This window comes from Biomphalaria glabrata, chromosome 17 (assembly GCF_947242115.1).
Source record: "Biomphalaria glabrata chromosome 17, xgBioGlab47.1, whole genome shotgun sequence".
Classification (NCBI taxonomy): Eukaryota; Metazoa; Mollusca; class Gastropoda; family Planorbidae; genus Biomphalaria; species Biomphalaria glabrata.
Window position 1 is genome coordinate 1,549,786 of NC_074727.1, and position 22,089 is coordinate 1,571,874.

Here is a 22,089-nt window from a genome sequence, read left to right on the forward strand (position 1 = left end):
GGGGAAATTTAACGGACTTTGGTTTAACTGCTGACTCTTTTTTTTTTTTTCAATTGAAATCAGTAACCACCAGTTGAGCAGGTCACGTGATAAGCAGACGATTAAGAAGATTATAACTGGGATCCAGGGGCGGCCTTAGCAGTGCGCAGGGCCCTGGGCGAGTGTTTTGTGCGGGGCCCTGAAGGTAAACTATACATTCCGTACCACATCACACTAACGGGCTAATCCGTCTCCAACGCAGTAACAATAACAATTCAGAATGTCCGCCTCTAAGCTGTGGGCCTTTATTTTCGTTACAAAATATAGAAAATTACGTATGTACTGTTTGCTACTATTGGCCTCTGAAGTGCATTATATACTGTATTGTAATTGTTCTGCATTAAAAAAAAATTCTTTCAAGTTAAAAAAAATACTCCCATGGCCGCACGATGTCTATGCACTGTAGCCTATTTTTCTTCTTCTTGAAACTGTCAGGTAGAGTTGAGCCTTCGGCTCTTGGAGCTCTAGGCAAGCAAAAGTGAACAAGAGCTCCCTTTCATCGGCCTGAATGAGAACAGTGTACACTGTTCTGTCTGGCGGGATGTCAGACTCGCGGCAAGAGACCGCATGCACAGGGATCCCTGCCATTTTCCTTTTCTATACCAGACTTTATGTAACGGCCCCTTGAGGAACGGCGCCTGGATTGTGACAAGGTTGTGGGAGCTTTTTTACAACTCCGCACAGTGCAATGAGGATGCTCTCGCACCCCCCTTAGGCACCCCCGCGAGAGTCTAGCTTTGCTACCCTTTAGCCTAATCGTTTCCTCCTACGATCGTTTCCACCCGGGCGCCACTATGAGGCAGGGTAGCATTTCCGGGCACAGTAGCCTATAAAACACATAGGCGAAAGAATACAATCCAAAAAAGTTTATTTTGTATTTTAACATCTACGTCCAATCGGATTTTATTAGGAAAATGTGATCAAGTTTGTGACAATAAAGTCCCCGATCGCTGGGCCCCCTCCGCCCCACTTGCCACCCCCTAATGCCGCTACTGCTGGGATTAAACTGTTACAGGTGATTGAAGTGAGTTGTTTAATCGTATAGCCCTAAAGACTGAAACACATTGACATTAACAAGATCACCTGAGCTGGTACAATTCCGTGTGTTGTGACTTCCATTATATATTTTTACAGCATTCTTTTCGGGTCATGTGACCTAATTTCACGTCTGCTATCAACCAAGCAAAGGAAATAGAATATCACATAACTCGTAATAGATATCTAGAAAAAAAAGTTTACCAAAGAGTTGGACTTTTTTTTAATTCTTGAATTGTTACGGATTTGTCAATTTTTTTTTACTATCTTCTTTATATTTTTTTTTCTTTCAATATAGAGTCTATATTTTTAACAATGTTTCTTAATTATTTAGGCTAAATAAGATAACACATTTACAAGAATAATATTAAACTTTGTCGAAGGGAGCTAATTACTGAATAATTTTGCGTTACAAATATCTAGGACTGTGTCCCTTGAGTCCCTTCAGATATTTTTATACTTTATTGTATAAAGTAGATCTATATATATGATCTATAAAAACTTATGAAACCATAAGAAAGCTTGTTGAACATCTTCAACACTTCCATGTCGTATCACAAAAGCATTTTTTTAAAGCAAAGTTGAAAATAAATTTATAGAATATTGTAAATTTGTCTATTTTGAAAAAAAAAAAAAGAAAATAAGACAATGACAGTAGTGTCCCCTAACAATTTCTCCTAGCAACAAGTACAGGTCGAAAATGGCGGCAAATCAGACAGGTAAGTAACACTGTGCAATAGGTTTACATAATTAATGGGTAATAATAGACAAATTATAACCACTTTCGATCTAGATGCTTAGTTGGTAATGACAATGCGTAGGACGTAATTATCTTCTTTTTTTGAAGTAATGTATTGTAATTAGTGTATTAAATTAAATAGTAGCAGAGTACCACTATTAACTTGATAAGTCATTATTATTTAAAATTATTATCATTAAGTATTAAAATTAAGAGACTGGAATTAGATCTAGTTAACTTATTGACTTATCACATCTTATTAGAGTTTTCAGTTTAGACTTTAGAGTAGACTACTAAGTATTAGACTTAGACTAGTCTTAGACTTAAAATTAGAATCTAGTTACTAAGTTAGTCTTATCGACTGAGGAAGCTAACATACACGTCACTCCCCTATTTAAAAAGGAGAAAATCTTACCCAGGAAACTACAGAAACTACAGTCCAGTATCAGTCATTAGTATCACTAACCAGCATCAGATGTAAAATCAAAAGGTTTAGATAATAGTGAACAAATAGATGCTATCTTACTAGATTTTTCTAAGGCTTTTGACAAAGTTCACCACCATAGTTTGCTTAAAAAATTAAAATATTTCGCATTAATGGTCCACTGCATCAGTGGATTAAAGATTTTCTGATAGGGAGAGAACAAACTGTAATAATAAATGGCTCTAAATCAACACCGATAACAGTAAACTCAGGTGTACCTCAAGGAACGTCTTGGGTCCACTACTATTTTTAATTTACATAAATGATTTACCAAATTGCATTACTTCAGGAACAAAAGTCAGATTATTTGCAGATGATTGCATAATATATAGAACAATAAAAACAACACAAGACACAGATATTTTACAAAGAGAATTAGATGAATTACAGAAATGGGAATCAAATTGGAGCATGTCTTTCCACCCAGAAAAATGTCAGTTGTTAAGAGTAACAAAAAAACTAAAACAAATTAATTCCACTTATCTTATTCATGGCAAACCAGTAACAGACTAAAAACGCAAAATACCTAGGTGTTATAATAAATGAAAAACTGTCATGGAATCCACATATTGATGAAACTACAAAAAAATCAAACAAAGCATTAGGATTTATTAAAAGAAATTTCTATAAATCAAATAAGAACATAAAACTAAAATGTTATTTAACATTGGTTAGGCCAATAATAGAATATGCATCCTCCATTTGGGACCCCTCAACTCAAGAAAACATTAAGAAACTGTAACAGACACAAAATAGAGCAGTGAGATTCATAACAAACGAATATTCACATTTGACTAGAGTAACACCTTTAGTAAAATCACCAAATTTAGAAAGCCTTCAGGACAGAAGGCTCAAAAATAAAGTAGCAATCATACATAAAACACTGAACCATAATCTTCAAATACAAAAACAAAATTTAATAAAATACTCTGAAAGACACAAAGATAAAGGCACATTCCTCGTCCCATATGCTAGGACAAATTTGTACAAATACTCCTTCTTCCCTAGTGCTATTAGAGCATGGAATGGGTTGCCTGAGCTAGCCAGGAAAACCAGTGACTTGGCAGAATTTGGGTCATTGGTTAATATGCATGACGCGTAGGACGTAATCATCTTCTTTTTTTGAAGTAACGTCTGCATCATATAAGATAAGAAGAAGAAATCCTAGAACACATAATATGTACTAATGTCTAGTAATGTAGCAACATCAATGTTAAATCATAGATAACCCACTTAACAAACATATGTCACTACTCCATACAAACATTATACACATGGCTTTAGGCTTTAGGAAATATAGATCCTGTGAAACACGACTAATTAAAATTAGTTATATATAGGAATAATTGATGATTTTTCAAAAGGTTTAGATAATAGTGAGCAAATAGATGCTATCTTATTAGATTTTTCTAAGGCTTTTGACAAAGTTCACCACCTTAGTTTTCTTAAAAAAACTAAAATATTTTGGCATTGATGGTCCATTGCAGTGGATTAAAGATTTTCTGATAGGGAGAGAACAAACTGTAATAATAAATGGCTCTGAATCAACACAGTAAACTCAGGTGTACCTCAAGGAACAGTCTTAGGTCCACTGCTATTTTTAATTTACATAAATGATTTACCAAATTACATTAGTTCAGGAACAAAAGTTAGATTAATTATTTGCAGACGGTTGCATAATATATAGAACAATAAAAACAACACAAAATACAGAAATTTTGCAAAGATAATTTGATGAATTAAAGAAATGGGAATCAAATTGGAGTATCTTTCCATTTTATTAACAAAAAAAGTAAACAAAAAAAAAAAAATAATAATAATTCCACTTATCTTATTCATGGCAAACCAGTAACACAGACTAAAAACGCAAAATATGTAGGTGTTATAATAAATAAAAAACTATTACTATGGTTCATCTCAACTAGCACTTTTTCATGAGAATGTAGAGCCCTATTCAGGAGAGACATGTATATCCATTTTTGCTGTCCATAGCTTTCTTTGTCACTATCCACCTAGTGCAGTCTAAAACTTTGTCTTATCTTATCTTATGTAATACAGACGTTACTTCAAAAAAAGAAGATGATAACATCCTATGCGTCATGCATTACGCATGCATATTAACCAGTGACCTAAATTCTGCCATGTCACTGGTTTTTCTGGCTAGTTCAGGCAACCCATTCCAGTAGTCATTCAATGTCCATAGCTTTGAGGTTCCCTTTGATTACATCCACATATCACATATGGAGGGGAGGCCCAGAGTGATTGGCTACATTAATTGTGTGCTGGGCCTATAGCTTTTAAACTCAATTTCATTTTAACTCTTTTCTTATGTTTCATCTTTTTAGGCCACAGAATTGATGTGTTGGCTAAACCCAGACAACTTCATCCACTGTACAGAGAAAATAGGTACAGTTTACAATATAATCCTGAACATAGAACATCCTGATACTAATCTTTCTATATCACCTTCACCTATCCCTTAGTCCAGGTGTTCTCAACCTGTGGGTAGCGACGCCCCTTGGGGGTCTATTGATGATTTGCCAGGGGTCGCCTTAGACCGTTGAAAATATGGACTATTATTGTCTATTCTTCTATTGCTGTATGTGTGTGTGTGTTGGGGGAGGGGCGCGGCAGAGTGGGGGATTGTAGAAAGGGTCGCCTTGCATAAAAGGTTGAGAACCGCTGCCTTAGTCTGTTGAACTGTTGGGGCACCACATATGATCTGTTGAACCATTGGGGCACTACACATAATATAGATCTGTTGACAGTCTTTCTCCATTCTTTCTAGATCTATATCCTGAAATGTAAAAAAAAACCTATTTCATCAGACTGGAAACAGTTTGAAATGCCATAGGACCAAGATATTTACTCATGCTTTAAGGATGCAGAGCTTAGAATGAAAAAAAAAATGTATTTCTAACTTAAGTGAAAATATAAGCTGATATACTTATATAAACATGTATGTGAAGTTTTATTTTTTCAAAACCTTGATGTTTATGGGGCAGGTAAGCAGGTATTCTTTCAATGAGATCTTGCTTGCAGGTTAGTCTTGCGCAAGCTCAGCATTAAGGATGTCTTTGGGAATTCTTCCATCTTGCATGTGGATGAGATGTCCTCGCCAACATAATCATTGGGGGACTGCAGGCACGGCATGGCCTAAATTGTGCCGATGTGCCTAAAATCAAATCAAACCAACATAATCCTCTCTGTGTCAATAGAGCACAGTACACTTTCTATTATTTATACATTTATAAATGAGTTTAATATAACATAGAAAAGAAAATTTCCATCTAAAATGCTAAAAAAAAAAAATGTGACCTATTCAAAATTGGCTTTGACTTAATATGTTGCACAACCCTCTGGACCAAGTAGTGTACTCATTGATTTAAAATGTAATGTCATTTTCATCTGCTAGACGATCGGTCTATTGGGTGGACAAGGAGCCGCTAAAGCCTGGCCCAGATGGAACTACAGCAGTTGGTTAGTCAACGTTTTGTTTTTTATGATAATTATTCCACTAGGTAGGAGCACACCAACTTAAATGAACTATGTCATAGTAACAATATCATTTTGTTTGTGATGATTCATGTTGCATTAAAGACTTTTGTTGCATTAGTTGATGTTGATCACATGAATGTCCACTAAATGTTCCAGACTTTAATTCCTACTTGATTAGATTTAAAAACAGTAAAAATAAATTTCCTTTTATTTACCTACTTAATGAATTAGTTATACTTAGGTACTAAGGGTTGTATTATTCAATTCCTCGAAAAGCAATCTTTAAAAAAAGCAGTGGTTCTCACCATAATTTTGTATGGCTCTGAGACCTGGGTGCTCAATTGAAGGCATGTAAAGCTCCTCGAATGCTTCAATCAAATTTGCCTTCTCTCCTTAATGGGCATATGCTGGCAAGACTACAATACAAATAACTATGTTCTGTTGGAGACCAGTGTGGACAGTGCAGTAACACCGATTACCATTCAATAGCTGGACACTTATCCCTCATGGGGGATGACCACTGGCCAAAGGAAATCTTCTTTGTCAAGCTTTAAAAAGGGTGGCATAAGTGATATAAAGATCAACTCAGGTACCTATTCGCCCTCACTGGCATGGGGAAAGTAGCTGGTAGCAGATGGCCTCAGAAAGAGACAATTGGAGAGCCATCACAAAAGCTGCAGGACACACATTTGAAATACAAAGAAAAACACTTGTTGAAGGCATGCCCAGAAGACAAAACAGAAACTTAAATAGACCCCTGCAGATAACTGCTTTGTCTGTGTCAGATTTGGAAATATATGCAGGTCACAACTAGGCTTCCATAGTCATGTGAAACACTGCACTCATCCTTAATCTTCAGAATCGAAGACATTGCCATTGTTTAATACATACATAAGTTTAAGCAGATCCCAGTTAATGTTATGTAATTTTTAAGCATATAATATTTGAGTTTAAGTTTTTCAAGATATTTATCTTTGTTCATCGAAGCCAAAAACAAAAAAAAAATGTTAAAAATATAAAGACTAATTTGTTGACAGTACGCTTATAATAAAATATTTTTATTAGTCAGCTTTGAAAGAAGTTAAAGACTATTTAACAATTAGAGGGATTCAATCCCTGGGCTTTGTATTAACATTAGGAAGCACATACTTAACCACCAGAAAGCTATCAAAGCATACATAGATTGTATTAACATTATGTATACATTTATTAACATTAGGAAGCACATACTTAACCACCAGAAAGCTATCAAAGCATACATAGATTCCATCTTCTACACATTTTTAATGTAATGTAAAACTTGTTGACCTAACTCAAATAATATTCTTACAAAAGAATGACACAAACTTTAAAAAAAAAAAAAAAAAAAAAAAAACTTTAAATACAAATCACTTCTTTTTTAGATTGTTTATTTGTTTAAAATAATTAGCAAATTAGATGAAAACAACAATAATGATGCCAATAAATACATTAATTTGACATTTATTTTGAAAAACAGTGATTGCAGTTGATTGAAATCCCTATGCAAAGTTTTAACAAAGTTTTTGTTCTATTTAGATGCCTCACCAAGAGTCCTGGAGTTGTCTCGCCATAAGACTGCAGATGGATGGCATCCTGACAGGTAAGTCACCTGGAAATGCAAAGCTTTATTTTATGGAGATGAATTTATTATGGCCCTTTGTTTTAATTAGTAGCTGACTTTAATGAAGAATGCAACCTGTCACAATGAGGATACACATTTCATATAGCTGCCTTGATGGTGAAAAACATTCCAATCCCTTAAGTTAGAAATTTATTTTAGTGTAAGGGAAAATAAAATAAGCATTATGTATAGAAATATTTTTAAAAAGTGTTGTTTTTTTTTTTACCTTACAATGAAATGTGTAGTTCTTTCTTGAAATTTATTTTATTTCTTTACATCATCTTCATTTACCTCTATGCACTTGTCCTAGTGATGTTGCACCTGTTCAACCCCCTGCACCCAGCCCAAATATTAAGCCTATATAGAGTCTTTCCTAATCCAAATATTGCCCGTCAAGAATAGTGATTTTCATGTACCGACGATACCTTGTGTTTGTAAATAACTATTTAATGGATTCTTTTCTATGGATACTTTTACTAAAAGAAAAGTTATTCAGCTTCTTTCTCTAAAATATTGTTTAAAAAACATGAGGGTATCATTAGATGAAAATCCCCGCCCCCCAGAGAGCAACATTTAATTTAGGAAAGACGTTATGCAGTAATGTTGTTTGGACCAGTTGGAGCTGGTTGATGAGATGGGAGCTTTGATAGAGGATGTGCTTACATCTAGAAGAAAATTTTATAGAGAACTTAAATCAATTTAAATGTAATGAAATGTCAGTGGAATGGTTCGGCTGAGTGGTAAAGTGTTTGGCTTTCAAACTGAGGGGTCTAAAGTTTGAATCCCATTGAAGAACGAGATATCTAACTGTAATGACTACCTGGCACACGTTGTTGAAGTAGAGGCCATTGGTCATTGTGCTGGCCACATGACACTCTTGTTAACAATCAGCCTTAGAAACAGATGATCTTTACATCTTCTGTTCCCATAAATTTCAAGGTCTGAATTGAAAGATTCAGGTTTAATTGTTATGTCAGAAACTTTTCAGGCCATCCACATTTTGCACACTGTTTAGTTATTTTATGCTTTTTAAAAAAGAGGAGATTGTTAGGTCATAAAGAGCATTAACAATGTCTGAAATAAAGGAAAAATTTCAGAAATGTTTAATGTATCATTAAGGTAAAAAATAAAAAATCAATGTATAATATTTTAAAAGTTTATTTAATATCTATATTTTTTTATTGAGCTAATAAAAGTAAAATGTGACCATAAACCAATTTTATTAAATGTGTATTTTCAGACCTTCTGCCTCCTGGCCAGTTTCTGAGACTGCCAAATCTGCTTCGGCATCGCCAAGAATCATACAGCTGAGTGGGCACAAGAATCCACATCGTAACTATCTGTTTGACCGAAGTCCTGAGTGGGACATTCCCAGGTCAGCTCTCTCATCCAGTTCTGGCCCCAGACTTGATAGGCTGGCAACGCCGAAGAACCGGGCAGATTCTAATTCCTACTATGACCCTTACTGGGGTTACAGGTCAGTCACAGTGTACTTTGTATGTCTACTCTACAAATCAAGTTTTTTTTTCTAGTCACTGTTAATTTTAACACTAGACTACAAGTTATATGTGGCCTCTATATAACGAGGTAGTTTTAATTTTGATGGATACATTTAATTTTTTCTCAAAGAGTAAATGTAAAACCACAAAAGTTGAGTCTTTTAGTTCTGTACAAGTGCTCCTTCTTCCCTAGTGCTACTCCATCATGGAATGGGTTGCCTGAGTCAGCCAGAAAACCAACAACTTAGCAGAGCCACTGATTAATATGCATGATTAGATGAACATTTGAAATGCATAGGACATAATTATAATTGATAAGATAAGATAAGAGCTCAAACTATTTTAACTTGGGGGGTCATAAGAATTTCTTACACCAGTATGTCATGGCCACATCACAGCCAAAAGAAATTATTGAGTTCAACAAAACAACTTCTTTATGCTAAAGAGAGAAAAGCCCCCAGTGTGTGAGTACTGTCACTCTCACAGTGGGACATATCCTCCTTGATTGTCCCAGGATATTAGAGGGAAGTATTTTAGAGACGACAACTTCAGAACACTGTTTGATAGTGTTGACCCTGGGAAGGTACTGGGCTTTATCCGGGAGGTGGGGTTGACTACAAAGGTTTGATTTGTGATAGGCCAAAGTAATTTTGAACTTACAATATTTACAACAGATTTTTATTAAATTATAAATTTTACTATTTTTACCATGCGAGCTGTCAATGGACCTTGTTTTCAATGACTTAACTGTATAATATTTAGCTCTTGAGCTATAAAGGGGGAATAACTCTTGAGGGATTATGGGCACAACATGGCCTAAATTGTGCCAATAACCCAAAATATCAACAGAACAAAGCCACTTTGGCTGCCTTATGATTTGTGGGGCCAGATAGCACCGGGTCATAGTCTGAATGTAGCCCTCAATCTGTAGTTTAGCCTTTTTGTCTTAGTTCATTGTCAGAATAAGAAATGTCTTGGTAATAAATAAGTTTCAAGTGTGTCTTGTTAAGTCTGTGACCATCATTTCTTCAAAAACATTTATTATAAAAAAAATATTCATTGATGTGTAAAAGCAAAGAAATGAAAAGCAAAGGCTTCATTCTTATTTTTTTTTATGTGAATTTTTCTGCTCAAGTAAAGTGTGTTCACTTAGTAGGTCATTGTTTGCATTCTTATTAGGTTAAATAATTGTTTCAAAACTATCTTTTTTTCCTTTCTCTTTCTCTTGTGTTTCTCTTATCATCTCTCTCTATTTTTTTGTATTTTTATTACTCACCAAAAAAGTACATAAGTATCATGAAATATTTACTCTTATTTAATCATTATAAAGAGCAGTGAATGAATCAAGAGTGAAGAAATAACTGAAACTTTAAGAAACAATCAGACAGTAGAAACAAGAGTTTTATCAACCAATCACAATGAACATCATCATTTCGTAGTTTTTTTTGTTTTTTTTTAAAGATATACAATCGAAATTTCTTTCAAATGTAGCCTGTGTTTTCTTAGAAAGTAAATCACTTTAATATTTAAAGTTTTTTTTTAAATTAAAAATACCATTTTAATATTTGGTGGCTGAATGATAAAACCCTTGGTTTCTGTGTTGAGGGATCTCAGGTTCAAGTCTCAGTGATATAGGATTTTTTAATTTCTGGATTTTTATGACGTCTATGAGTCCGCCCAAGTTTAAAGGGTACCCGAACTAAGTTATGGAAAGTGGTTGGTTCTTGTGATGGCCACATGACTTTTTTTTTTACATCGTCTTACACATGCACTTGTTCCTGTGTTTCATTTGTAGTCTTTGTTTCAATGTTTAAAATTGGTGAAAGCCCAAACGTATAGAAACCATGTTTATTTTTTTTAATAGTAGGGCTTGGGTGTTGAAAGGTTGACCATGGCTATCACCAGGGGTTGAGATCTTGGTCAAAGGGTCCATGTGAATGTGTGAAAGGATATTTGAGGTGTGTAAGATTTGTAGAGGGCTTGTGACTGGCCTCTCATAGAGAGATAATCAGAATTGGTGACAGCTCTGGGAGAGTTAGTCAGAGTTGAAGACTGGAGTTTGATAGAGTTAGTCAAAGTTGAAGACTGGAGTTTGAGAGAGATAGTCAGAGTTGTTAGGGTAGGTATATAGTCTGTGTTGGACTAAGTAAATAAAACTGTTTGATCTGATGATCCACCAAACATCTATTGTAGGTAATAATAATAATAATCTTTATTACCCAAATGGAAATTTGACTTACAATTTGTGCATTATACCAAACAAAACATAATAACTATAGAAAACCAAAATATACATTCACACCAGACTCATTATTGATTTGATTGCCAGGGGAACAAAAGAGTTTTTGTGTGTGTTAATGTGTTTGTCTTTGCTATCTGTGTCTTGTATCTCTTTTGTGATGGCAAAATCACAAAATCCTGACCCGGAGGTTGATTTTTTATTTCTAGAATCTTTATAGCTTTTTTATGAATGTTTTTATCAAACAGCTGCCCAAATGGGGGTTTGTTTTTTGCCAATGACTTTACCAGTAGCATTTAGGATTCTATGAAGTTTTTTTTTAATTTAAGATTAGTTAAATAGTTGCATAAAGATTAGTTAAATAGTTGAATAAAGTGTTAATCTACTACATATGAGTTGTGTCCCCTTACTGAAGATGCACAACATCACCTAGCCTGTGTTGGTGTTCCAGAAACTATTTAGTTATCAAAAACCCAAGAGAATAGTCATAACTAAATTTTACTGCAAATACTGATTATATCAGCAAAAAAGGGCAGCAAAGATTACGATTACTAAGAAAACTGTCCTCGTTTAATGTTAGCGAAAAGGCCTTGGCTATGTTTTATCACGCTCACATCTGCAATATTTTAAGTTTCAATATCACTGCCTGGTATGGCAATCTGAGCATTAAAAATAAAAATAAACTTTATAGAATCCTAAATGCTGCTGGTAAAATCATTGGCAAAAAAACAAACCCCATTTGGGCAGTTGTTTGAGACAAACATCTATAAAAAAGCTAACAAGATCCTCGAAATAAAGAATCACCCTTTGTGTCAGGATTTTGTGATTTTACCATCACAAAAAAGATACAAGACACCGATAGCAAAGACAAACAGACACAAACACTCTTTTGTTCCCCTGGCAATCAAATCATTAAATAAGAACGATCAGGTATAAACTTTGTCACATGTAAATTATGACTCAGTCTGGTGTGAATGTACACTTTGGTTTCTTATAGTTATAATGTTTTTTGTTTGGTGTAAATCACAAATTGTAAGACAAATTTCCATATGGACAATAAAGATTATTATTATTAATATTATTATTTTTATTATTATAACATATGTAAATATTTTTCAGGCTGCCAATAGAAGCCAACATCCTAAAAGCAAGTTGCTCACCCAGAGTGGAGGCTCTGAGTGCTTTCAAGGACTATCATAAAGTAAGTCATTTGTTATTGATTGGTGATAGATGATACACAAAACTATAGACTGCTTTAAGATTTAATCCTTTCACTTTTACCTGAAAGATAAATTTATCTTGGTCAAATGTAGCAGTTTGTCTGTTATGTTTTATTTGAATAGATGTTAGCGTTGCTAGTTTTCTGTAAACTACTCTTGGTCTCCTTTTTATGTTACCACTATGTACCACTATTTTATATGTCCAAAACTGGTAAACTGAGTGATGAAGGATTTTACTTGGTCCAAATCTGGTCAACTGAGTGATTTTACATGTCCGAATCTAGTTAACTGAGTGATTTTACATGTCCGAATCTGGTCAACTGAGTGATTTTACATGTCCGAATCTAGTTAACAGAGTGATTTTACATGTCCGAATCTAGTTAACTGAGTGATTTTATACGATCTCAAGAGCTGATATTTTAGCAGTTTTCAAAGACTCTTAAATCTAATTGACTTATGTTGGACCGAAATGGCTACTTTGCCATGTGTTATGTACTTTACACTGTCATCATAAAAGTTTTAATTACTTACTTAATCGTTATGACTCCCAGGGCTGCAGCAATACTTTGCCATTGGACTCTCTTCTAGACAATTCCCCTCAGTTGGGTCCACGTCCATCCTCCCATCATTGCTTCTTGGTCAAACAATCTCCTCCATGCTTGCTTTGGTCTTCAAGTCTTTCTCTTCCCCAGTGGGTTCCAGTCTTGCAATGTTGTCTGCTGTTCTTTGCATCGCGTGCCTAATCCAGCCCATTTCTTGTTCTATTGGTGTCCCACAGGCTGTAGTTTGAGATTTTGTTTGGTCATATGACACCAATTATATGTTGCAAGCATTTGTCATGAATACCTGGAGTTTGTCTGTATTGTTACTGTTACTCTCCAAGTCTCTATTTTGAAGATGTCGACTGCCAGGCTGGTGTTAAAAACATGCTTAGCCTTGTTGATACAATAATTTACATCTACATCTGGGGGAATCCCATCTGGTCTGGTCTGGCAGCTTTCCATTGTTTGTTTTTTTTTTGCTTTTTTTTTTTTTTGTTGCCTTTCATTATTTCCCTTTTAATTGGAGTTGCCAGTGTTGATTTTGAATAACTGGAGGAATAACCAGTGGTGAAAGTCTTATAGAACTTCTTGAAAGTGTTCTGTCTATCGTTCTTTTTGTTCTTTTTCCATACAGGTGTGTTTTTACTTTTCTGACCAGATGAGGCTTTAGGCCCCTCATTAAGTCTTCTTATATTTTCTTGTCTAGCTGCTACCTGTGCCTCGTTTCTGTCAGTTCTCTAGCACTCTTTTTCACTTCACTCCGAACTTTCCAGTATTGTGGTCTGATACCTTTTTTTTTCTGATTGGTTTTGACACGGGTTTATTTTCTTTCTGTTTTTTTTTTTTTTTTTACTTCTGGGCTATTTGAGCACAGGTTTCTGTTACCGTATCCATTCTTTATTTTCTTTCTTTTTCTATTCTAAAACTTCTGTGCTTGATAATTTCTAGACTTGGTGGATCGCAGTTCAGTGTTTTTTTTCTGTTAGTCCTGTGAGGCTGCTGTATTTGTTACTTCACAGTTAAACATTTCTTCAATTTCTCTGTTTTTTTTGGGGGGTTTGTTTTAAGAAATTGTGTGTTGACTTTGAAGTGGGGTCTGCTTGCTGTGTCATTGGATGCCTTTGATTGTCTGAAATGTTGGTAATAGCAGTTGGTGATCTGAGAGGAATGGTTGATAATGGTAGACTGATCATGTGTGGTGCCCCAACAGTTCAACAGAGTAAAGGATAGGTGAAGGGGAAGGGTGATCTGAGGCAGCATTTGTATCAGTCTTGCTATTACATCCTTCAAACTTATTTCCATTTCTTGCAACTGTCATGTGGTCTATTTGATAAGTGATGTGGTCAATTTGATAAGTGGTGTGGTCTATTTGATAAGTGGTGTGGTCTATTTGATAAGTGATCTGGTCTATTTGATTAGTTATGTGTTCTATTTGATTAATGATGTGGTCAATTTGATTAGTGATGTGGTCTATTTGATAAGGGATGTTGTCTATTTGATAAGTGATGTGGTCTATTTTATAAGGGATGTGGTCTATTTGATAAGTGATGTGTTCTATTTGACTAGTGATGTGGTCAATTTGATTAGTGATGTGGCCCTGTGGTCTATTGGATTAGTAATGTGGTCTATTTGATAAGTGATGTGCTCTATTTGATTAGTGATGTGGTCTATTTGATAAGGGATGTGGTCAATTTGATTAGTGATGTTGCCCTGTGGTCTATTGGATTAGTAATGTGGTCTATTTGATAAGTGATGTGCTCTATTTGATTAGTGATGTGGTCTATTTGATTAGGGATGTGGTCTATTTGATTTGTGATGTGTTCTATTTGATAAGGAATGTGGTCTATTTGATAAGTGATGTGTTCTATTTGACTAGTGAGGTGGTCAATTTGATTAGTGATGTGGCCCTGTGGTCTATTGGATTAGTAATGTGGTCTATTTGATAAGTGATGTGTTCTATTTGATTAGTGATGTGGTCTATTTGATAAGTGATCTGGTCTATTTGATTAGTTATGTGTTCTATTTGATTAGTGATGTGGTCTATTTGATAAGGGATGTTGTCTATTTGATAAGTGATGTGGTCTATTTTATAAGGGATGTGGTCAATTTGATAAGTGATGTGTTCTATTTGACTAGTGATGTGGTCAGTATGATTAGTGATGTGGTCTATTTGATTAGTGATGTGGTCTATTTGATTAGTGATGTGGTCTATTTGACTAGTGATGTGGTCAGTATGATTAGTGATGTGGTCTATTTGATTATTTGTCAATCCATCGGGTGAAGTCCAGGTTGTTTTTTGGATTGCTCTGTGTGAAAATACTGTACCACCAACAACAAGGTCATTAAAGGCACAAAAGTCCACAAGTTCTCTGTTCCTTTTGTCTTGTGCCAGTTTGGGCTGCACAATCTAGTAAGATTACTCTCTCTCTTCTTTTGTTGCAACATTTGTGGGAGCATAATATTGAGTGATAGTAAGTTTTCCTTTTCCATGAAATCTGGCAAGGTGAGACTCCCCATCAAGCCATGCTGTTGGTACTTCTGAGGCCATCATTAGGGCGACTCTTTGTGTATGGCTGTGATTGAGGTCCTCATGACCACAATAGAAGTTCTGCTGGTTATGTCCGCTACCATTCCATTTTGTCTCTGCTGGTCCAAGCACCTTAATTTTAAATCTTTTCCTTAATGAAGTTTTTTGAACATTCAAATAAAGTTCTAATATTCCAGGTCAATAGTCTGGTTTTCACTTAACACTTCAGCAGATTTGTCAGCATACCAGCAGTATGCGAACTACCATGACTAAGGTTTTTTTTTTGCTTTGTTCTGTTGTAGCCTCTGTATTTTTTTAAGGGGTGAGGTTGCTAGCCTCATGCCCAACCATCCTCCTATGCCTCTTGGCGGAATTATCTCCAAGTTAAAATCTATATTTATAAATCATACTATGATTATTTTAAACGTCTTTGCAAGTTTCTAAAACTCCTGTTTTTTTCTTTCTAATCCTTAGTTATTGAGTGCCTTGTCTTTCTTTTGTTGTATTTCTAGTTTCTGTGTTAATTTTGTAATAAATTTCAAATACTTTAAGCAAATCATCATCTACGTGTTTTAAGTTGAATGTCACAGGCTTAAATTCTGACTTTGAAGGATACAAGATTTTTGTAAATTTCATAAATCTATATTTCAGAGTCCACACAATTCATTTCTTCTTTTGATGTAGGGTTCTTAAAATAACTATACTATATATCTTGTTTTATGGAGGGCTTTGGCCTGCTTCAACACATCCCTCCATTCAGATCACTCCTGGGCCTTTTGTCTCCACGCCCTAACCTCAAGCTGGTATAGATCTGCCTCCACATCATCAATCCATCACATTTGTGGTCTGCCTTAGGGTCACCTGCCTTTTGTTTTTTGCTTGTATACCAGTTTTGCTCCTCTGTTGTCTGACATTCTTTCAAGGTGACCTGCCCAACGTAGTCTGTTCTTCTTTTTCATTTCTGTCACTATGGGTGGAATCTTCATACAATTGATATATCTCATGGTTAGTGCGTGTCCACCATGTTTCATCTTGTATAGCACCATAGATTTTCATAAAAAAATTTCACTCCCAAGTATTTAGTAGATTTCTGCTGCATTTAATAAATTCATTTTATCTTTATTTTCTAGAATTTTACTCCAGCAAGGCCAGTTCAGTGGACTGTGTCCAGGGAGGCCTTGCAGGCCATAGCCTCTATCAGACTTCAGCAACTGTCTCGTCCACCATCTCGTGCACTGACCAAGGATGATTTCGACCCTTACAGAATTCCTTCTGGGGCTCTGAGAGCCCAGTCCACCCCACGGCTTGATGAGCTGGCATTGCCCATCCCACGCAAAGTGCGAGCCAAAAGAATAGTTTGACTTTTTAATTTGCCAAAAGTATTGGAACAAATTATTTTTATAATTGTTCAGTTATGTTCATATTTAAACAATCTTTTTGGACTTAGTGAACTAATTTTAGTGAATTAATTTTAGTGAACTAATTCTAAAAACTTTTCCTTGTAGCAAAGAAATTTTCTTTGAATGTGTTTACTCCCATGAATTTCTAGCCTGCTTTTCTTTGTTGCTTTTACCAATCCTATTGTGCTTATATTTCTGTGTGCCAGGTGTTCTTGAGTCTTCCTTGTCCTCACAAGACTGCTGTATTACTAGCAAGTGCCTGCAACTTCTTTTTGTTTTTCATATTTCAATGACATGTTAGAATAACTTTGCTTTTACTGACGGAGTTTTTCTTTCTCTTAAACAAGTTAACGTTGATTGACTACATTAGTTTTGTTCTGAAGCGACTAACTTCCACTGACTATGCTAGTCCTTCTATAATCTGATTTTATTTTAACTGACTTTTGTAAGAGTATGATGCTAGTAGATTAAAGATATTTTTAGTTTAACTGTTTTTGTATCGCTCGTATTTCATGCTATTGAATGCTCAGTGTGCTTGGTCCAACCTTTTTTTGTGGACATGTGGAGTATCTGAAAGGTTTCATGCTGTTTTTAGATGCTAACAGAACTTGAGCCTAGATGATATGTAGCCTAACAGTCGGTGCCACAACGTGTGTGTAGAACAGAAATTGATGTCATGACTGTCAGGAAAGGTATTGTTTGTCAGGAAGCTAGAAATATAAATTTGGCTCTGCCGAGACTTTGAGAACTTTTGCTACCTGTTGAGAGTAAACCTTCGTCATTGTATAAAGCTGTGTCTTGACTATTCTTTAATGTTTCGTTGTCGAGAGGCTGTGAACCTGTAGTGATATCAGATCACAAAATAATGTGTTTTCTTTCTTCACGGCTCTACTTTCACTGACTATATTAGTCGTGCTAGACCGAAATCTTTTGTGTTTAAAGATGCATCTATGACTAGCTGTATGAATACATTTGATGCATGACAATTTTAAATTTTTTTCCTTTTCAATGTTTACCTTAAAAGTTTACTTATACATTTGTCTTTTCCCAAAATATTTTTTTCCGCTAATAAATAAACAATAGAATGTGAGATAGCAAGATTTTTAAAAAATTGAAGATTTTATTTCTTAGAATAATTGTTTCATTTGTACATTAGAGAAATAATGTCTGTAATAAAGTATGGCATGCTTTTACTGCAGGTCATATGTGTAGAAGTCAAATCAATTTTTGATATTACATCAGTTTATTTCTTTCCTATTTTAAAAATGCTGTTTTTTACAAAAGTTATTTTAAATTTGTTTCTTGATCCACAATATTGAAGCAACAATGCACTTTTTGTTCAAACTTTTTGGCTTTTGCTATGAATTTTGTTTTATTTTTTTGGCACATTTTTGTATATAGTTGCAATGAGCTTTCTGTTAAAATTTCTGAAGTATTATGAGTTCGTGTCATTACAACAACAGTATTACATGTTTTTCTGTATATCATTATATGGGTTTTAAATTTGGTTGTGTCACATTTTAAAAAACTATATCCATGTCATTAATGTTTGTAAACAAAAACGTATTTCTCAATACTGTCCTGTATTTAATAGAATTTTTTTTTTATACAGATTAAAAAAATTTTTTTAGATTAAAGTAAGACGGCGTTCCATTCAATGAAATTGGTCGCTAAGATCTGTATGCTGCCAAATAGTGCTTATCTAACTTTTTTTGAAAAGTTAATTTTTTCTGTGTAAACATTTTTGACAACAAAAAACACTTTTAGGAACTACTTACCAAATATAAAATTTACTTGTACAATATTTTGTTAGACTACCTTTTGTTCTCATTTAACTGTCTTGTATAAAAGTGTATTGCTATAAAGAGAATCTTTTACTTTATATATATATATATATATATATACAGTCGAATCCAGTTAATTGGTCCACTGGTTAATCAGACCAACTTCTTATTGGAACCCAATCCTAAAGTACCTAAACTTAACACATAGTATCATTCAATCCAGTTAACTTGACCAGCTGCTTGTTAGGACCAAAGCTATTGCTTCCCAATGTGGTCTTATTTACAAATATTTAACTGTACAATCTGTGATCTTAAGTTATGCACTGTTGTGATATTTATTGCCTACATGTAAGCTATTTTGGAATAATATAAATTTTACTACCTTTTTTTGCTAGAGAAGGACACAACCTTTGTAACTCCAATTTTAGAGAGTTAATTATTGTTTGATGAAATTTTTATATAGATTTCTCTTTTTTTTTTGTTCATTTTTCAAAGCAGTTGTTTGGATGTATTAAAAGAAGAAAATCACAAAACAGCAGTTTAAAATCTACTTTTCACAGCCGAGCACATTGTTTCACCAAGTACAAACCTGTTGTGAATGTGGTTTTGTAAACTTTTTAAAAGTTGCATAATCTGATTTTCATTTTTTTTACTATTAAAAAGAAAATTGCTTTTTTGTTAACCATTAACTCTAAAAGTTAGGACTCTTTTCACCTATTTATATGTTAGCTCTATACTCAATTCTTGTTAAGACTTAAACAACTATTAATAATATTCAAGGGCCATGGTTACATATCTGTATTATACTTTCAGTATTACTATTGTACTTTAAATTTTTTTTTACTCCAGACTATAGTCTACTTATAATTTATTATCAGTATTATTTATATTTATTATATATATCAATATTTAATTACTGTTTATATTTTCTTCACTAACCATAATGGGACCCAAATTGAGATTATATTTAGCAGGGACTAACATCTCTTAACAACATTGGGGGAATTTTGTGCTGATTTACCTTCATGATTTTCTCCTATGATATATAATGATACTGGTCCTTTCGGAGGGTTGGACATTGACGAAGCTTATTTCTATTTATTAGAACCATAAAGTGTGAAGAAAATCGAAAGCAAAAGTCAAATCTAGTATATCTTGTGTACATAGTACCATTTTTATTAATAGTTTTAAGAATTATATTTATGATAATACAATGTACTCTAGAACAAACTAAACATTTCATAACATTAACTAATTGAATGCCTTTTCACTTTTATAATTTTGAAAATTGTTTTATGAATTCGAGATATTTTCTCAATTTCATAAACACTTCGTAAGCTAGCATCCCTATTGCTCTTCTGTATTCTATAAGCTGTGATATATTGAATCCATGTCATAATTGTATAGACCTATAGCAAAATGATTATCTTTTTTTTTTCTTTCAAATAACAACATCAATAAGTCAGAGAAGATTTTTTTTTTATTGGATTAAAATGAGAACTGATTTTGAATTAAGTGGTAACATCTGTAATTTATAATCATTGGTTTTCTTGGCTGATGCCATGCTCTAGGGAAGAAGGAGCACTTGTATGAATTTTTGCTAGCACATGGAATGAGAAATGTGCCTTTAAGTGGGAAACGTGGTCGACAGGCTAAGTGCGCTTGAACTTGGCTTGGCTACCTAGAAGGGGGCTCGAGGTTCGACACCCGACTCGGGCAGAGTTGTGTTTACTGAGCACCTAAAGGCAGCATGGAAAACCAACTCCTAGATACCCCCCCCCCCCCCCCCCCCACTGGTCCACAAATGAGATTGGACCAAAGCGTTATGAGCATGCTATAAGCATGAAAGTAGCGCTATATAAAAGCTATAAATATATATCTTCAAGTCATTTATTGAAAGTCAGATAAAAATAGATTAAGACGTTCTCTTTACCAGAAGTGGGTGGTGATATCTGTATGCAATCTTTATTGAAGAAAATTAAATACAATTACATGTGTTCCAATTTCAAAAAAAGGTTTAAGAAAGTTGGAACGGTCTAAATTTAGTTTATTTATTGTCAACCTTCACAATATCTTACAAAGTATAATTATCAAACTTTCTTAAACTGGTTGAGCACATTCTGCTTAAGTTCAATGCCAAATGTTCTTTAAATGCATAGTAGCGAGACCATTATTTGTTATAGAAGACCTCAACACTGACCTGCAACATCACAACTTGTGGGCAGTTTAAACCAATACTTCATTGCCACGTTGTACAGTGTTGAGGCCTTCTAAAATAATAAGTATCCATAATACGGGGTTAATATTGGTGGCAAAAAAAAAATCAAGCCAAATGAAAATGTTTTCATTTAAATCTATCAATTTTGAACAGTCTATTTTTTTACAGTTTGTCTTGTTGTTGTTTTAACATGCTCTGCACTTTTTTTTTTTTGCTGGATACTTTCTAGTGATCACACCGTGTGCTGCCTTTGATCTGCTGTGCAATGATTGAATTAAAATAATTAATGTCAACCAAAGTCTGTCCCAATTGTGTCCATTTGTAAGGTTTAGTTTTATGGTAAACACACAGACATTTTAATGTTGCATGTGGACACAGATGTAGTCTAAGGCTGGACACATACTTTTTAACCATCTACTGAAAACAGACTTTTGACTGATTTAGTTTCCATAATTGTATATGAATTAGTTCTTGCTTTTAGTTCAGTGATTAACAGAGCTTATAATAGCAGACCTTACATTAACAGACCTTGTACTAAGAGCCCTTACATTAACAGACTTTGCACTAAGAGCCCTTACATTAACAGACTTTGTACTAAGAGCCCTTACATTAACAGACCTTGCACTAAGAGCCCTTACATTAACAGATCTTGTACTAAGAGACCTTACATTAACAGATCTTGCACTAAGAGCCCTTACATTAACAGATCTTGTACTAAGAGACCTTACATTAACAGACCTTGCACTAAGAGCCCTTACATTAACAGACCTTGCACTAAGAGCCCTTACATTAACAGACCTTGCACTAAGAGCCCTTACATTAACAGATCTTGTACTAAGAGACCTTACATTAACAGACCTTCCACGACATGGCCTAAATTGTGCCGATGTGCCTCAAATCCAAAATCAATCTTAACAGACCTTGCACTAAGAGCCCTTACATTAACAGACCTTGCACTAAGAGCCCTTACATTAACAGACATTGTACTAATAGCCCTTACATTAACAGACCTTGTACTAAGAGCCCTTACATTAACAGACCTTACATAAAGAGCCCTTATATTAACAGACCTAGCATTAAGAGACCTTACATTAACACATGGCTGCCTGGTCGTGCGGTTTGCACGCTGGACTGTCGTTCAGATTTATCGATGTTCCAGGGCTCAAACCCTGCCCGCTCCCATCCCCCGTCGTCCTGTGGGAAGTTTGGACAAGGAAGTAATT

At 34.5% G+C, this 22,089-nt stretch overlaps 1 protein-coding gene across 1 annotated transcript; it reads left to right on the top strand.

Moving 5' to 3' along the window:
* The first annotated feature begins 1,704 nt into the window (after positions 1-1,704).
* On the top strand, positions 1,705-21,164 carry LOC106077499 (testicular haploid expressed gene protein-like). Its single transcript, XM_056016104.1, has 7 exons — positions 1,705-1,793; positions 4,643-4,703; positions 5,713-5,777; positions 7,353-7,416; positions 8,678-8,914; positions 12,295-12,376; positions 16,595-21,164. The coding sequence occupies exons 1-7, from the start codon at positions 1,775-1,777 to the stop codon at positions 16,823-16,825; spliced, it is 759 nt and encodes a 252-aa protein (XP_055872079.1). The 5' UTR covers positions 1,705-1,774; the 3' UTR covers positions 16,826-21,164.
* The last annotated feature ends 925 nt before the right edge of the window (positions 21,165-22,089 follow it).

Excerpts from the sequence above, each read along its gene's own strand:
- LOC106077499 (XM_056016104.1), top strand. Across the intron at positions 8,915-12,294 it reads GACCCTTACTGGGGTTACAG|GCTGCCAATAGAAGCCAACA; the intron begins GTCAGTCACAGT and ends AATATTTTTCAG. Across the intron at positions 12,377-16,594 it reads CTTTCAAGGACTATCATAAA|AATTTTACTCCAGCAAGGCC; the intron begins GTAAGTCATTTG and ends TTTATTTTCTAG.